At 36.2% G+C, this 16107-nt stretch overlaps 2 protein-coding genes across 2 annotated transcripts; one reads left to right on the top strand and one right to left on the bottom strand.

The window, feature by feature from the left end:
* Positions 1-1848: 1848 nt before the first annotated feature.
* Positions 1849-2517, bottom strand: LOC145583869 (uncharacterized). The gene has a single exon (XM_081640828.1). The coding sequence runs from the start codon at positions 2515-2517 to the stop codon at positions 1849-1851; it is 669 nt and encodes a 222-aa protein (XP_081496954.1).
* A 5332-nt stretch (positions 2518-7849) lies between these two features.
* LOC145584864 (putative WRKY transcription factor 4) lies at positions 7850-15437 on the top strand. Its single transcript, XM_081641651.1, has 4 exons — positions 7850-8430; positions 12591-13228; positions 14069-14227; positions 14777-15437. Exons 1-4 carry the CDS (start codon positions 8032-8034, stop codon positions 15042-15044), a joined length of 1464 nt encoding a protein of 487 aa, XP_081497777.1. The 5' UTR covers positions 7850-8031; the 3' UTR covers positions 15045-15437.
* The last annotated feature ends 670 nt before the right edge of the window (positions 15438-16107 follow it).

The following is a 16107-nucleotide window of genomic DNA, read 5'->3' as shown; positions in this document are numbered from 1 at the left end:
GACTCATGCTTCCATATTAATCTTCAGGCTTGGCGTCCGAGGAGAGCATCATTAAAGACACTAAGTCTTTGAACCCTATACCGCCCAAGCATTTCAGAGTGCACATATCATCTCAATTCTTCCAATGAACTTTACTTTGAGTGCTACTATGACCCCACCAAAAGTTTGCCATTGCCTACTTTATTTTCTGGATGATGGTTGCCGGAAATTTGTAAACACCAATGAGGTAGGTGGGGGTCGCTTGAATTACAGCTTTCGAAAGCACCTCTTTCCTAGCCCAAGATAATAACTTCTCCTTCCAACCCTGCACCTTTTTTCACACTCTATCAAGAAGGGCTTCAAATACTGCTTTTTTTTTATCTATCTACAATAGTAGGAATACCGAGATATTTCTCACGTTTGTCAATGAGCCTCATATTCAAGAGATTCGCCAATTCTTTACTCTGCGTAGTTGTGACCCTTTTGCTAAACGAAACTTTTGATTTTTCATAATTAATTTTTTGCCCAGATACCACCTCATACTGGTTGAGAATATCAACTACAATTGTGCATTCCTGTCGATTAGCTCTAGCAAAAAGGAGAATATCTCAGGGCCATGTCTGCTTGCTTTGGCCCCATGAATCTTCCTAGTCCGAACTTTATTCTGTAACATCTTGGAAAAAACTTCAGAAACCAGAATAAAAAGGTATGGGGACAAGGGATCACCTTGTCGAAGTCCTCTAGATGGGACGACGGAACCGCATACCCCTCCATTTAAAACAAAGGAGTATGAAACAGAAGAAACACATTCCATGATCAAATTCACCCATCTTCCATCGAACCCCATAGTGAGCAAAAGCTATCTCAAAAAGCCCCATTCGACACGATCATAAGCCTTGCTCATGTCCAACTTCATGCTAATCCACCCCTTCTTTCCCTTACATCTCTTTTTCATCGTATGGAAAATTTCAAGAGCGATAAGAGCATTATCTGTTATTAATCTTCCTGGAACAAAAGCACTCTGATTTTCCGATACAACCTCCGACAATATATTCTTGAGCTTGATTACTAAAGCTTTTGACACAATTTTGTAAAGTACATTACATAGGGCAATAGGTCTATATTCTGAAATAAGAGTGAGATCCTTGACTTTCGAAATTAATGCAATATTAGTCACATTTATAACACTCGGGGAAAGAGAGCCCTGTAAAATACTACTTACATAATTTGTAACATCATTGCCTATAATGTGCCAAAAGCGTTGATAGAAAATAGCATACATACCATCGGGCCCAAGACCTTTGCACAGATGTATTTGAAACAGAGCATGTCTCATTTCCTTCCTTGTGAAAGGCAAGAGTAACTCTGCATTTGATTCAGGGGAAATAATTGGGTCCACACACTTCAGAACTTCATGGGTCGCCTCTGTCGTTGGTAGGGAAGAAGAGAACGGATTTTTGTAAAAATTGCAAAAAATATGTTTGAGGTTCTTCTCATCAGACTTCCAAACCCCTTTATCATTGAAAAAGACCGGAGATGAAATTCTTCTTTTTCGTTGTGAGGCTTTGTGGTGGAAGTAGCTCGTATTTTTATATCCATCTCTAATCTCTGACACACGGGACCTTAAATATCAGTAGGCCTCCTTCTTGTCATTAAGCTCATCAAGTAACTTTTTGAGTCTTTTGCGTTCATTACAACTACCTGTAGAGATAGGCAGCTGTTGTACTTGATTAAGAGCTTGTTCCACATCATCAATCTTCTTATTAAAGTCTTTGAATTTAGCTTCACTCCACTTAAAAAGACCCCTACCCATAGCTGCTATATGGGCAGTAGTAGTCAGACCTGCAGAAGCCTCCCACTCTCCTCTAACTACTTGCTCACACTATCGTCTAACAACCAGGAAGTTTCAAATCTGAATCTCTTTTCATGTTTCTTCTTTTTCTTTGGTTTGGCAAAGGGTCGAGTGAGGATGGCTGAGTGATCTGATTTAATACAGGTGAGATGTTCTACTATTTGGTTAGGAAACAAATCAATCCATGTTGATGAGGCTAAAAAGCGGTCCAGCTTTTCTCTAACCACAGTCTCCACCGTCGTACCCCTTTCCCATGTATGCCATTGTCCCTTGCAGCCGATGTTTATGAGGTCAAAATCATCAATAACACCACAAAAATTTGCGATCTTCCTCTTTACTCTATCGGCACCCCCTTCCTTTTCCTCGTAACTCAGAATTTCATTGAAATCGCCCCCAAATAAAATTGGAATGTCACTTTCACCAACAATGTGTCGAATTAAGGCCCAAGTCTTGTGTTTGTCTTCTTCTTTCGGCCACCCATACACCCTAACAAATCTCCATTTCCGAACTCCATTGTGCAAAATATCTCTGCAAATATGATATTGGGAAAAGGATACAATCGTCAAATCCACATCATCCCTCCAATAAAGACATAATCCCCCCGCCATCCCTCTGCTAGATACTCCAAAAGCGTTGGTAAAACCAAGCCTCACTTTAAGGTTTTCTACCATATTCTTCTTAACCATAGTTTCCGACAAAAAAATTATGTAGGGGGCATAGAGATTACTCCACTTACGAAGTTGATGAATTGATCGAGGGTTGCCCATCCCTCGACAGTTTCAACACAGTAGACTCATAATGCTCGGCGGGGTTAGGATAAGCCAACCTCCGCCACATCATTGTCGATCCTCATCGAGCTATCCAACTTGGACCTTTTCCCACTAGACTCATACTCCTCTATATCAGCAGAATCCAACTCTTGGTTGCGTTTGTTATTTGTTTTTTTTCAAGAGGTGAATTTTTATCTCTTATGCCATCACTACCATCTACCTCCATGAAGTTCATAGCTCCCCTTCCTTGCCCTTTAGAGAACTTCTTCATTTTCCTCTCTGTCTCGCCTCCCTTCTTGCTGCTGATGCTCACTGCAAAGCTGAGCAGGTTCTCTATGGGTTCTGGTGCCCCAAATTCTACTCTCGGCTCGTCCCCTCCCTTCTTCAAAAAACCAAGATTGCTATCACACATTTGATTTACATCCAGGCCATTAAGAGAACTAACAACAATCACAGTTCCATCCTGCTGCACCTCATGTTTCTCCATGTCAGTCCGAGGATGAGTTAGAAGAATCACAGGTTGTGATTCATCTCTGTTTTCCTCATCTTCATTAGTTTTTTAGAGCTTACTCTCTTTGGTCACAAAAAGAGAGCGCTTGCAAGAAGGTAGCTCATTCATCTCCTCCAATTCCTTCATGCGCCCCCTCCTAGGTGAAGCCTTAAGCCATGTCCCCCAACCCTGGCCCTTTTCTTCTCTTCTTCAGTTATGGCAAAGTAATCCTTCTCTAAATGCTTCATGATGTTGCAAGTGAAGTAGAAAAACAGGAGTCTCCCATAAGCAAACTCAATTATCACCTCCTTTCCCCTTCTGTCAATTGTTTTTTGAAAACACCTCAAAGGTTTTGTGACATCCATAAGTAGGCGAGCTCGTCGAAAACGATCAAGGCCTAAAGTGTCATCCTCTATTTCAATCAATTCACCCATCCCTCAAGTAATAACTTTGACATGTTCATTCGAGCGACAATTAAAAGGCAAACCCTTAATTCACACCCAAAAGGGCGAGGTTTGGAGAATTACCCTTTTTGGTTGTTCGCCTTCCTCCACCTCCTTCAAAAGAATAAGGATGTTTTCAAAGCACCACGGGATCCCATTATAAACCTTCTCCTTATCCCTCCAAATCTCCAATGCCAAAATTGGAAAGCAAAAAAATTGGGTCCTAAAACCCTAATTACCAATTTGCGGGATGGTGCCCAAATTTTTAGCATTGTTCTTTTGAAAGCCTCTACATTGAAAGGCCTCTCTGTGAATAATTTTCCCACCAGCAATGGTTCTAGGTTTTCTTGCGGTTCAGTTGTCGTAATTTTGCCAAGGTCAACAACTCCACCGCCATCATCATCTAATTTGAGTCCGGAATAACGCGAGATAAGATCGTCTGCCATTTTCGCCAGAAAAAACGGCCAAGAGTACAGCAAAACCGTCTAGAGAACGGTAGCGCAACCTATCAGGGGTAGGGAGGATGCCCTATCTTTCGAGGGAGCTTATTTTTTTTTTTGGCTAACCCGAATATTGTATTATAGTCTATGATTTAATTGATTGTATGATGAAGAACGTCGTATTTTTTTTGGGTCAAATTTTTTTTTTTTTTTTTAAAAAGTAAACAATATCAACGGTTCACATTAGTCATTTAAAATGAATGGTTGTGATTTGATTTAATACAATAGCCATAATTTTATTGTGGCCATTCAAAAATCAGATTAGAGTAAATAATCTTTTAAATAATTACGAGTATTACCTTTTTGTCATGCCATCCGATATACCGTCCATTGCCCTAGTACACATCAGTCACTTTCTATGGTAGAACAAGAGTGAACTGTATATGATGCATGTAATTGCCTAAGTAAAAGGCTGTTGCAAACAACTAGGTGAGTAGTATCGTAAGAAAAACGATAAAAATAGCCAACTAGGTGACTTTTTGACTTTATTTTGATTAAAGATTTATTTGGTTCCTATAATTATTTATTCATGATACTGATTATTGGATTTGAGAAGACTGAAAATGAAAGAGTGTAAAATTGTGTGGTGGTAATCCGCTAATCCCCATATATATTTAGAATTAAAACATAAGCAAAATGAAAATAGCAAAGGTTAATATGTGAAAATTAAAGACATGTGAAAAGATTTTTTCTTTTTTTTTTTATATTACCATTGAAAGGTTCATATCTAGTAAGAAGATTTAAAAATTCTAGATTAATTTGGGGATGATTAATTTTTTTTATTTTTTGTTGAAAAGAATTGATAAGATAGAAAAATAGTTGGGCCAACCGGTTAATGGAGTTGTGAGAATATAGGTGTGGTGCCTAACTACAACGAAATATGTATTAAGGATTTTGATGCAAAGTTAAAGAGACAAATGATCATACTAAAAAAATAAGCCAAATATTATCAGACAGAGGAAGTATCTTATTGTCGACGAATATTGTTCAAGAGTTGCTAGTGTACAAAGTACAATCTTGTTTAAACAAGTTGGAACATGTAGTGATGTGTAACTTTCTATACCATGCCAATTATGCATGAATGCATGCATTTAGTGCATATACTATAGAGCAGTTGTAATAAATCAAGTATGACGACAACTCAATGACCTATGTATGTATCCTAAACTACACAACACCCATTAAAATGTGTATGACGGGTCCATATGCAACCAAGAGATTTGATCATTTGAAATTGCAATGCATTTAAAAAAAAAAATGGGTGCATGATTTCGTGTGGCAAAGATCTTATCACACTTTAGTCAAATTGGCCAAGTTGATTTTGCTTTAATTAATTGCTTAATTTTATGCATACAATATATCGTATATTATACGTATTGGTAGGTCATTAGTAGCAAATTAGCAATTATGATTATCACATCTTATTTGGAAATACCAAAATATCACCATCTTATGGAATTATTAAGTCAAATTAATCTTGCAAGTTAAGTTGGGTTACGTGCTGATGAATTAAAGTCAAGTTTTCAATATGTGCAAGTTCTACTAACGAATCAACGAGTAATCCTCAGCCATTAAAATTTGTTATATTTGATTTTTACTTGGTAAAATGTCTTAAATTATAAAATACATCTTTTTTATTTTATTTATTTATTTATTTTTTTTTTTTTTTTTTTTGTTGTGATGTAAAGAGAGCTACAAGGGCGAGGGCGACCAAGGATCTCTTAGAATCGGGAGGGAAACTCTAACCTCAATTTTTTTTGTATGCATAAAAGTAATAAAATCTTGATATTTATATAGTGTATATAATTTAAAAGGTATTTAATTTAATCATATACAATGTATACCTTTCCACAAAGCTTACTACAAAATTTAGGAGTGCTTCAGGTCTAGTTTTGTACACTATATAACAACCGTTGATGTCATCATTGTCTACGTGTCACTTTTTATTTAATTTTTTTCCCTCCAAAATGCAAGGATAATGTCATTTTTTTTCCTTTCTAACCTACCCTATTTAACATAGCTTTGGAAATATATTCCATTTGAATTTTTAAATTTTAAATTTTGGGTTTTCTACACATTATGCTATTTAGTTATTTACGAATTGTTAACAATAGTTAATAATATAATTTATTGAAATTTCTTAATTAAATATGAAAATTATGCACTTTTGGGAATTGTATATTCATATTTAATTAGAAACTAGTTAGGAAAAATGAGAAAGTTATTTTCTTTCATTACGAGTTAAAAGTCTATAATTCAATTCTTATTTTAAAACCGTGCATCGCACAGGGTTAATTTAGTTTGGTATTAAAATCAAACCAAATTACAAAATTTATACTTAGACTATCTCGATAAAACCAAATCACGGCAACCAAAAAAACTAAAACCCTAATTAAATCACATCAGAAAATGTGATCGATTTAGTACAATATGATTTTTAATTCATCCTACATTATAAATTGATCCCTCATTTTAATACAGTAATTATCAAAAATCTTTCTCTAAAGCTTGCCTTCTTTTCTTAGAAGTAAACAATAAGCAACCTAGAGAATCTACAATTGTTACCACTTTTGCTTTTTAATTTTGTTTATATATTTATATACATTTAATGTTTGAACTTACTTTACTTAATTTGAATGTAGACAAATAAAAAAAATTCCAAGATGAGTAAAAAAAATCCAAAATTATTATTTAATTTATATCTATAAGACTATAACTCACATTAATACTATATTTTATTTCGAATTTTTTGTTAATGTATTATCCATCAAAATCATACTCATACCAACCCGCCTTTCTTGTAAACAGGTTGCAATGTCATAGATATTATAATACCATAAAAGCCCCCACGTGAGGTATTATAGATACCTAAAAGTAGTAGGTTGTTGGTTAATGAAATGCCCTTCATTACCCTCAACTAGTCCCCTTCAAGTCATGAACTAGTGGATTAAAACATGTTGAGCTTAACTAGAAAAACAGCTAATCATAGGAATTTTTTTTCTCATTATTAAAAATTGGAAGTTGGTGACTATGTGAGTGTGTGGGCAAGCACACCAACATATAGGTCCACGTTAGATCCCTCACAACGTCACCAATTAGTCCACTCCATTCACTGCACCCTCATATCATTGCTATTTACTTCATCCTTATCCAACTACGGTACTCTATATCCGCGTGTTAAAGAACCAACTTAACCAAAAGCTTAAACTGATGGTTGTAAACTATGATTGATTTATATATACACTCTATGAATCCGTTTATAAAAGTCTCATTTCATCTAACAATTTCATTGTAAATTAAAAGTTTTATTTCACTTTTATTTGAATTTACTAATGACTTTTAATTAACCAGACTGCTTTTCTAATTATAAATCTACACTTTTAATTACGAGTAACTAACATAAATCCACTACCACCATTTTTATTAAATAAAAAATAAAAAATAAAAAAAAATCAATCAAATTATACTCAATTTTTTTGAATATAAGGAGTACATTTTCTTACATAAACTCATCTACTTCAAATATTTATATATGTTCTTTGAGGTAGCTCTGATAACTTTGAATGTTGAACGAAGTATTAGTTCTTACACATACATTTTGAGAATAATTGATCTCATAATTGTTCTCCCACATCTAACTTTTCGATGAAAAAAAAAAATCTCTCATTAATTACTAAGACGGGATATTTTAATACTCAGTTAGGAACAGTAATTAAAGCCTTACCTATAACGTACACAACATACATATAGGTCCGGACGTCCCGTAGTACACTTAAATATATAATAAACATGTTGAGAACAACATAAAAGGGATAAGAGTTTGCCAAGCTAACACTATATAAACTTCCAACCTTTCATACTTTTCCACAAACTACTTTCAAAAACAAAGAAAAAACCCGATCAAAATCCAACCATTTCATTGACAAAATCTTTAGCAGCCACCAAAAAAGAAACAGAAGCTGATCTTTTAGAATCAATCACATAATTATATCATAAAATGAGTGATCATTTTAAGGACATACATAAATTATTCGGGCAACCACCTTCACAACAACAACAACAACAAAGGCCATCACCCGGGGCTCTAGGAGCGAGCCCCGGTGGCTTAACAAACCTCTTCTCCGATCCTTTCCCGGAGAGCGAGTTCCGGTCTTTCTCTGACCTCCTAGCAGGAGCCATCGCTACCCAGTTACCCAGCTCGGGGGAGCTGAACTGGGGTAGCGATAACAAAGGACAGAATGATCAAAATGGTGGTGGTGGTGGTGGTGGTGGTGGTGGAAATTCAGGTTTTAAGCAAAAGAGGCCAGTCGGCTTGGTTTTGCCACCGGTTGCGCCGGTGTTTAACATTTCTCCGGGGTTTAGCCCCTCCGCTTTCCTCAACTCACCTACATTTTTGGTACTCTTCTTCTTCAAATTTATCTGAGTTACATATTTTCACAAACTTGTAAATACTACCTCCGTTTTATATTATTTGCAATAATTATTGAAAATTTTTCCTAAATATTTTATGTCAAATCGTTGTAAATAATATGAAACGGAGGTAGTATAAGTTTTTTCTTCTTGTACATTTTAATTATTGTTGTTTGGTTTTTTTATCCAATGGTTTCACATAAAATAATAATAATCTTGTGTAAAACTAGATTATCAAATATGGTTCATCTTCATGAAACGCATGAAATTATAATTGTATGAATAAAGTTTTTATAAAATTTGTAATTTGGCTGATATAAAGAAGACATGTACGATCGTTGACTTTTTTTTTGTTACGATAATTAGCAAACCAAGCTTAATTTATTCCTCCACCATCATAAGATATTTATACAAGAATTGCCTTGAGCCACAAGGACTAAAGTCTATCTAACTTAGGAAGTTTATCATACTTACCTAAGATAATACTAACAATATAGCAATTATTTATCTTTGCCAATTAATAAGATATTACTAAGATATTATATTATCTTTTCCTAATACCCCCCCTCAAGTTGGAGCACTTGGGTCAAAGATGCCCAACTTGCTAAGTAGGTAATCAAATTGTTGTTTTCCTAGTGCCTTAGTAAATAAATCGGCCAATTGCTCGTTTGTACGCACATGATGAGGAACAATCAAACCTTCTTGAATTGCATCCCGAACAAAATGACAATCCACTTCGATATGTTTTGTGCGTTCATGAAATACGGGGTTTTGAGCAATATGTATAGCCGCTTGACTATCACAATATATTGGTATAGCACGAGGATGTTGCACACCCAAACTCAAAAGTAGACCCCGTAGCCACTTCAGTTCCATAGTGATGGCGCACATAGACCGATACTCCGATTCACCTGATGAGGTTGCCACCGTAGGCTGCTTCTTACACTTCCACGCAATAGGTGAATGACCCAAAAAAACAAGCCAACCCGAGACTGAACGACGCGTTAAAGGACACGCTGCCCAGTCCGCATCACACCACCCTTCGAGCGTGAGGTTGCTGTCCGCACTCAGCAATATCCCTTGTCCCGGTGTACTCTTCAAGTAACGCACAACCCGGATCGCAGCATCCCAATGAGCTTGTTGAGGAGCTTGCATAAATTGAGAAAGGACATGAACGGAATATGTTAAATCAGGCCTCGTCACTGCCAAATACACTAGACGACCAACCAAGCGTCTATAAGGCTCCGGATCTTCGAGGATAGGGCCATTTGCTCGGCCTAATTGATGATTTTGCTCCATAGGGGTTGCTGCCGGTTTTGACCCTAAGAGTCCTGTCTCCGAGACGATGTCAAGTGCATATTTGCGTTGACATAAGAACAAGCCGAAACTACTTCTTGCTACCTCAATGCCAAGAAAATATTTTAGCACACCCAAGTCCTTCATATGGAAGCAAGAACTTAAGTAATTTTTGAACAATTTCAAAGCTGTAGAATTGTTCCCTGCAACAATAAGATCATCCACATAAACAAGAACATTGAGGTGAACAGATCCATTTGTGTAAGTGAAGAGAGAATAATCCGAGTAAGACTGCATAAAACCATAGTTTTTTAATGCCGCAGTCAATTTGGCAAACCAACATCTAGGAGCTTGCTTGAGGCCATATAGAGACTTTCGAAGACGACAAACAAGGCCCGGTTCATCGGTAGAAAAACCCGGAGGAAGCTTCATGTAAACTTCTTCATCTAAATCACCATGTAGGAACGCATTGTGAACATCCATTTGATGGAGCTCCCAATTTTTGGAGGCGGCAATGGCGAGAAATGCACGAACTGTGGTCATCTTAACAACCGGGGCAAAAGTTTCATCATAGTCAATGCCTTCGGTTTGGTGGTTACCAAAAACAACCAATCTTGCTTTCAATCTTTCAATGCTTCCATCAGAGTTATATTTAATTTTGTACAACCATTGACTCCCAAGAGCCTTCTTTCCGGGAGGAAGCTTCTCTAGTGTCCATGTGCCATTGGCTTCTAGAGCACTCATTTCCTCTTTCATGGCCATCTTCCAACCATGATCTTGCATTGCCTCTTTGAATGATCGAGGCTCCTTCCCTCCTGTAATAGCTGCAACAAAATTTCGGTGTTTTGCAGAAAACTTATCACAACTAACATAATGTGCTATAGGATACGGCATACCTGAGGGAGGAGTAGCAATTGGATTAAGTGAAGCTTCGGATGGACTATTTCGCGCCACATGAGTATGAGTTACAAAATCACGGTATTTGGTGTTGGCATATTTAGGACGATGACCACGCCCCATTAACTCGGGGGCCGTGGTGTCCTCACGCTGATCAGCCCCTGCTGCTGCCGAGGTGGGGGAGGCAGCCGTGGCAGGGCTGTGGTGTTGCGCAGCCACCTGCTGCGGTGAGGGAGGGGTGGCTGGGTCCGTAGGCTGCTGCCTAGGCTGCCCCTCCTCACTGTCGAATATGGGTGGGATATTGTCACAATTTTCCCCCATATTTATTGTAGCTTGTATGCCATCCGTAGTAGTATCAATGTTGGTGCTTTCGGCATCCAAATAAGGGTAAACGTCCTCAAAAAAACGCACATCACGTGACACAAAAAATTCCTTTTTATCTAAATCAAATAAATACCATCCCTTCTTCCCAAAGGGATACCCAACAAAAACACACTTCCTACTACGGCTTGCAAATTTATTCCCTTTCGCCTTTTGATTATGAGCAAAACACAAGGAGCCAAACACACGCAATTCACTAAATAGAGGTGGGGTTCCAAACAACAATTCATAAGGTGTTTTATTGTCTAAAAGCACAGAAGGTGTACGATTAATAATATGAGCTGCCGCAAGAGCACACTCTCCCCAAAAATATATTGGTAACCCCCCCTGAAATCTAAGAGCACGAGCAACATTGAGAATGTGTTGGTGTTTTCTCTCTACCCTCCCGTTTTGTTGAGGAGTGCCTACACATGAGGTTTGGAATATAATACCCTGGGCAAGGAAATAATTTTTCATGCAAAAAAAATTCGGTACCATTATCACTCCGGACAATTTTTATTTTCTGAGAAAATTGTCTATCAACCATGGCAATAAATGACATAAACATCTTAAACACCTCAGTTTTATCAAGTAGCAAATATATCCAAACGGCACGAGAAAAATCATCTACCAAGGTTAAAAAATAATGTGCACCACACGAGGAGGGTTCATCATAGGGTCCCCATAAATCACAATGTACTACTTCAAAAATACGAGAAGCTTTATTATCACTTAAAGGAAATTTGTCTCTAGTGTGCTTAGAACGATGACACACTTCACAATCTTTATTTAAATGACCACTAGAATTGCTTAAAAAAGGAAGTAGCTTTACAACTTTTTCGGAAGGGTGGCCCAACCGCTTATGCCAAAGTTTTAGGGTATCTTCAACTGAAATAGCCGCAATCGATTCCTCCTCCCGAAGATAGTATAGTCCATCCTTAAGATCACCCGTTCCAATCACCTCCCTCGTGCGTTGGTCCTGTATAGTACATGTTAGAGAGTTAGTTGTGACTTCATAGGCGATAGCTTATACTAAGTATATTCATAGGCGATAGCTTAGTTGGTCCTAATATTTTTACCAATGATATTTTGGTAGTTTTACATAGGCGATAGCTTATACTAAGTATATTCATTTTATTGGACAATCTTGTAAAATGATTATTGGTACACATTTAATTTACAAGTCATACCCGTACTATCAAATGAATGTGATTATTATTGTCATGGTCCATTTTGGCCCGTGTTATATTTGATTTTATGAGTTGTCCTATATCCTATGTTGATTATATTATTCACAAGGAAAATTTTTTTTGATAATTAATTTTTTTTCAACCAAAAGGAGGTTTCAATTGTTTGATACATTAATTTAATTTAGTTAAGCTCATATAAATATCATAAAAATTACATAAGTAGTGAAACGGAGTTGATAAAAAAGAAAAAAAAAAAAAAAAACGATCTTGAACCAGAGTTAAGGAGAAAAATGTGTCATTTTTTCTTAACTAAAAGAGTAATATGTTGGGGAAAAATTTAACTAGGAGAATAATGCAAGGCAATGTAAGATTGTTTGATTGATATTTGATATATGAAATGCAGAGTCCATTAGGTATGTCTCCACAACAAACCTTAGCACACATAACAGCTCAAGCTCATCTCAACAATCAACCAGACACAAATCAACATTCATCCATCAACTCATCGATATCGAGTTACCAACCTTCACTCTTCAATTCATGCACAGCCTCTCGGCATCCAGCAGTACCGGACCATCCGAACCATGAAAGGAGACCTCATACTAACTTCCCAGTAGCAGTTGATAAACCAGCCGATGATGGATACAATTGGAGAAAATACGGACAAAAACAAGTTAAAGGAAGTGAATACCCAAGAAGTTATTATAGGTGTACTACTCCTAATTGTCCTGTTAAGAAGAAGGTGGAACGTTCATTCGACGGTCATATAACTGAGATTATATACAAAGGTCAGCACAACCACGAGCGGCCTCAAACAGGCAGACGGGGTAAGGATAGTGGGTTGTTGCAGCTTGCTGGTGGTAGTGGTTCGGAGGGGCAGTTTGGTAATTCCGTGTGGCCGGGTGGTGTAGGAAGAGAGTATGATTCTGCTCAAGCAACATCTATTCAATTACATGGACCTAGTGATAGTGAAGAATCTGGTGAAAATTCTGATCTTATTGAGGATGATGATTATAATGATGAGCCTAAAGCTAAGAAAAGGCAAGTACTCTTTACTTATAATACTATGTTACATTTTGAATGGAGTTCTATATACAAGTATTTTGTACATTGTTGTGTTGTGTCGTGTCGAATCAAAAAATTTCATGTCCCACTTTCTGTGTTCTCACTGTATTGTGTCAATATCAAATGAAAATAAATATTATTTAGCGTATTTATGATACACATAAAGTGAGACAGAGGATTTGAATTCTACACTGATATTAAAAAAGAACATTTCCATATGCGACTTTCAATAGCTAAAGCTTAAATTTTTAACACATAATGTTTGATTTTGTACTATACACAGCTCCATAATGATTAATGCAAACATGACATTGCTAGATTATTTTTTATCATCAAAATGACGACATTATTAGATCATTTTTATCATCAAAAGTATTTTTTATAGAGACACTTTATTATGGTATACAAAAAGTAGGTTAAAGGATTTGAATTCTACACTGATATTGGAAAAGATCGAACATTATTTCTATATGCCTCCATGATAGTTCATGCAAACATATTGTTACTAGATTATTTGTCATCAAAATTACTTTTATAGAAGCATGTTCTTATCATGCATATTATACTACTGTATGAAAAGAAAACTCGATCAAGGTAACACTTGGTAACTTGAACGACTATTATATTCTCATATCAATACTTATTTTTTTAGTATTATAATACCCTCATGCATTATTATAATGCCATGCAATAGATGCATAGAAATTCTTTTAAAATGGTGAAAAAGGACTAGCTTGCTGCTTTTCTTAAGAAGAGATGATGTTAGAGTGAAATTAAGTAACGTTTTGGTGTATGTTCATACTTCTGTGTGAGCAGGAATGGCGGAGCAGGGCAATCTGATGGTTCCTTCACACGCACGACGATGACTGAGCCGAAAATTGTTGTGCAAACAAGAAGTGATGTTGATCTTTTGGATGATGGCTATAGATGGCGCAAGTATGGTCAAAAAGTTGTCAAAGGCAACCCTAATCCAAGGTCAATATTTCTCTTACATATCTAATTCTCTATATATGTTAGCAAAATTATGATTCATTTCCAATGTTAAAAGATTAATCATAGATTCATTCTTTCATTTGAGTTTAACATTTGATGTCCAACATCAACATAACAATGAACAATTTACACATTATTTTTTGTATGTACTTGGTGATATAAACTTGCCAAATTTTCACATACAACCAATGTACACGACAAGAAGTACATTAGCTTAATTTTTTGGTTGAGTTGGTCCTTTAACATGGTATCAGAGCCAGCGTGACAGAAAGATCACAAATTCGAATATTATCCACCCCTTCTTTAAAAGTGGAATATTAAACGCTGGGTATGGTGGAGCCCATGCTACATCCACACATCAAGCCCAATGGGTTCTCATGTGAAGGGGGTGTGATAGAGTATAAAACATATTCTTGAACCTCAACCATCAACTTGGGGAATTCTATATGGTGACCTCGTGTTTAATAGAAATATCTCGTATGTCTTTAAAACGGTTCTAAATTTATGTGTTACAATATCCTCTTCATACAGGAGCTACTACAAATGTACAACAATGGGATGCAAAGTCCGCAAACATGTAGAGAGGGCATCAACAGACTACAGCGCAGTAATAACAACCTACGAGGGCAAGCACAACCACGACGTTCCTGCTACAAGAGGCAGCAACAACACTGCTTCTAACATTGATACAACACAAATGAAGATACACAATTCTGTAGGTCAAGTGAATTTCGGAAGCAGCAATGATCAAAGACCAATAACCCTACGCCTAAAAGAAGAACAACTCGTAATTTCTTGAAATCAATCAGCTTAGTAACAAGTGCATTTGATAATTTGATCCTTTTTTTTTTCTTCATATACTTTGATGGGTTTGTTCGTTTGTTTCTTGGCATGCTAACCTGCACCAAAACTGTATATAGCGCGAGCTGAGGTAAATAACTAAGGGTGTAACAATGGTGATAACATGGAGGATAACTGAAGGATTGTAATTTTGTTTTAAGAGGGGAGATGACAACTGCAAGCTAATTGTTGTAAGTTTTGCAGAATCTCTAGCCTAGTTTATTATGTACTAACCATATATATTTTCAATCCTCCATTTTTGTGTGTAAATTAAATTGGCTGGAAGATTTGTATTTGAGAAACTTAATGGGATATGGTATTGAATTTCACATATACTTTGTTTTTTTTTACGAATAATTGGGTTGTTTTTATTTTTAAGTTTATCAATAATACACAACTTATTACACCATAAGTGTTAGCATTAATTATTTTACAATTTATTTAAAATATGAAAATTTGATACTTGAAGAATATTTTTTGACAAACTTATTTAAAGATTACACATAAGTATATGATTTTCCTAGTGAATAAATCACAAAAGATTGTCACATGAGAGTGTTAAAGTATTAAATTAAATTGGTACAACTTAAAAAGAATTAGGTGTAAAAAAAAAAACATTTTTGATTAATGTACAAAGTGTGAAGTATTTTTTGCTAGTTAACGAGATGGGCATGCTAGTTCTAAAGCTATGCTATTCACAAAGCAATAATGGTTATTGTAGTTGGTTAGAGATTCACTTTATAACCTTCAGATGGGATCACAAGATCAAAAACCCCACATTCGAGTGTTAAATAATCACCTAATCAAGGTTGTAATTCTTAATTAGTAAGGAAGATATTAGTTTATTTTGACTTTTGAATCAGTGTAACCAGCATACAAGGACGGGGGTGGGTTGGGGTGTTGGGGTCGAGTATACCCACTCTAATGCCTATGTAAATACCCGATAGAAAATTAGGACATAATTTTCTCTTTTAACATACCTACCGTGTGATCTCTATTCTGTTATTTGTGTAGTAGCTGTA

The sequence above is a fragment of the Chenopodium album genome, chromosome 16 (genome assembly GCF_948465745.1).
Source record: "Chenopodium album chromosome 16, dcCheAlbu1.1, whole genome shotgun sequence".
NCBI lineage: Eukaryota > Viridiplantae > Streptophyta > Magnoliopsida > Caryophyllales > Amaranthaceae > Chenopodium > Chenopodium album.
This window is presented reverse-complemented; position numbering and strand designations above follow the sequence as displayed.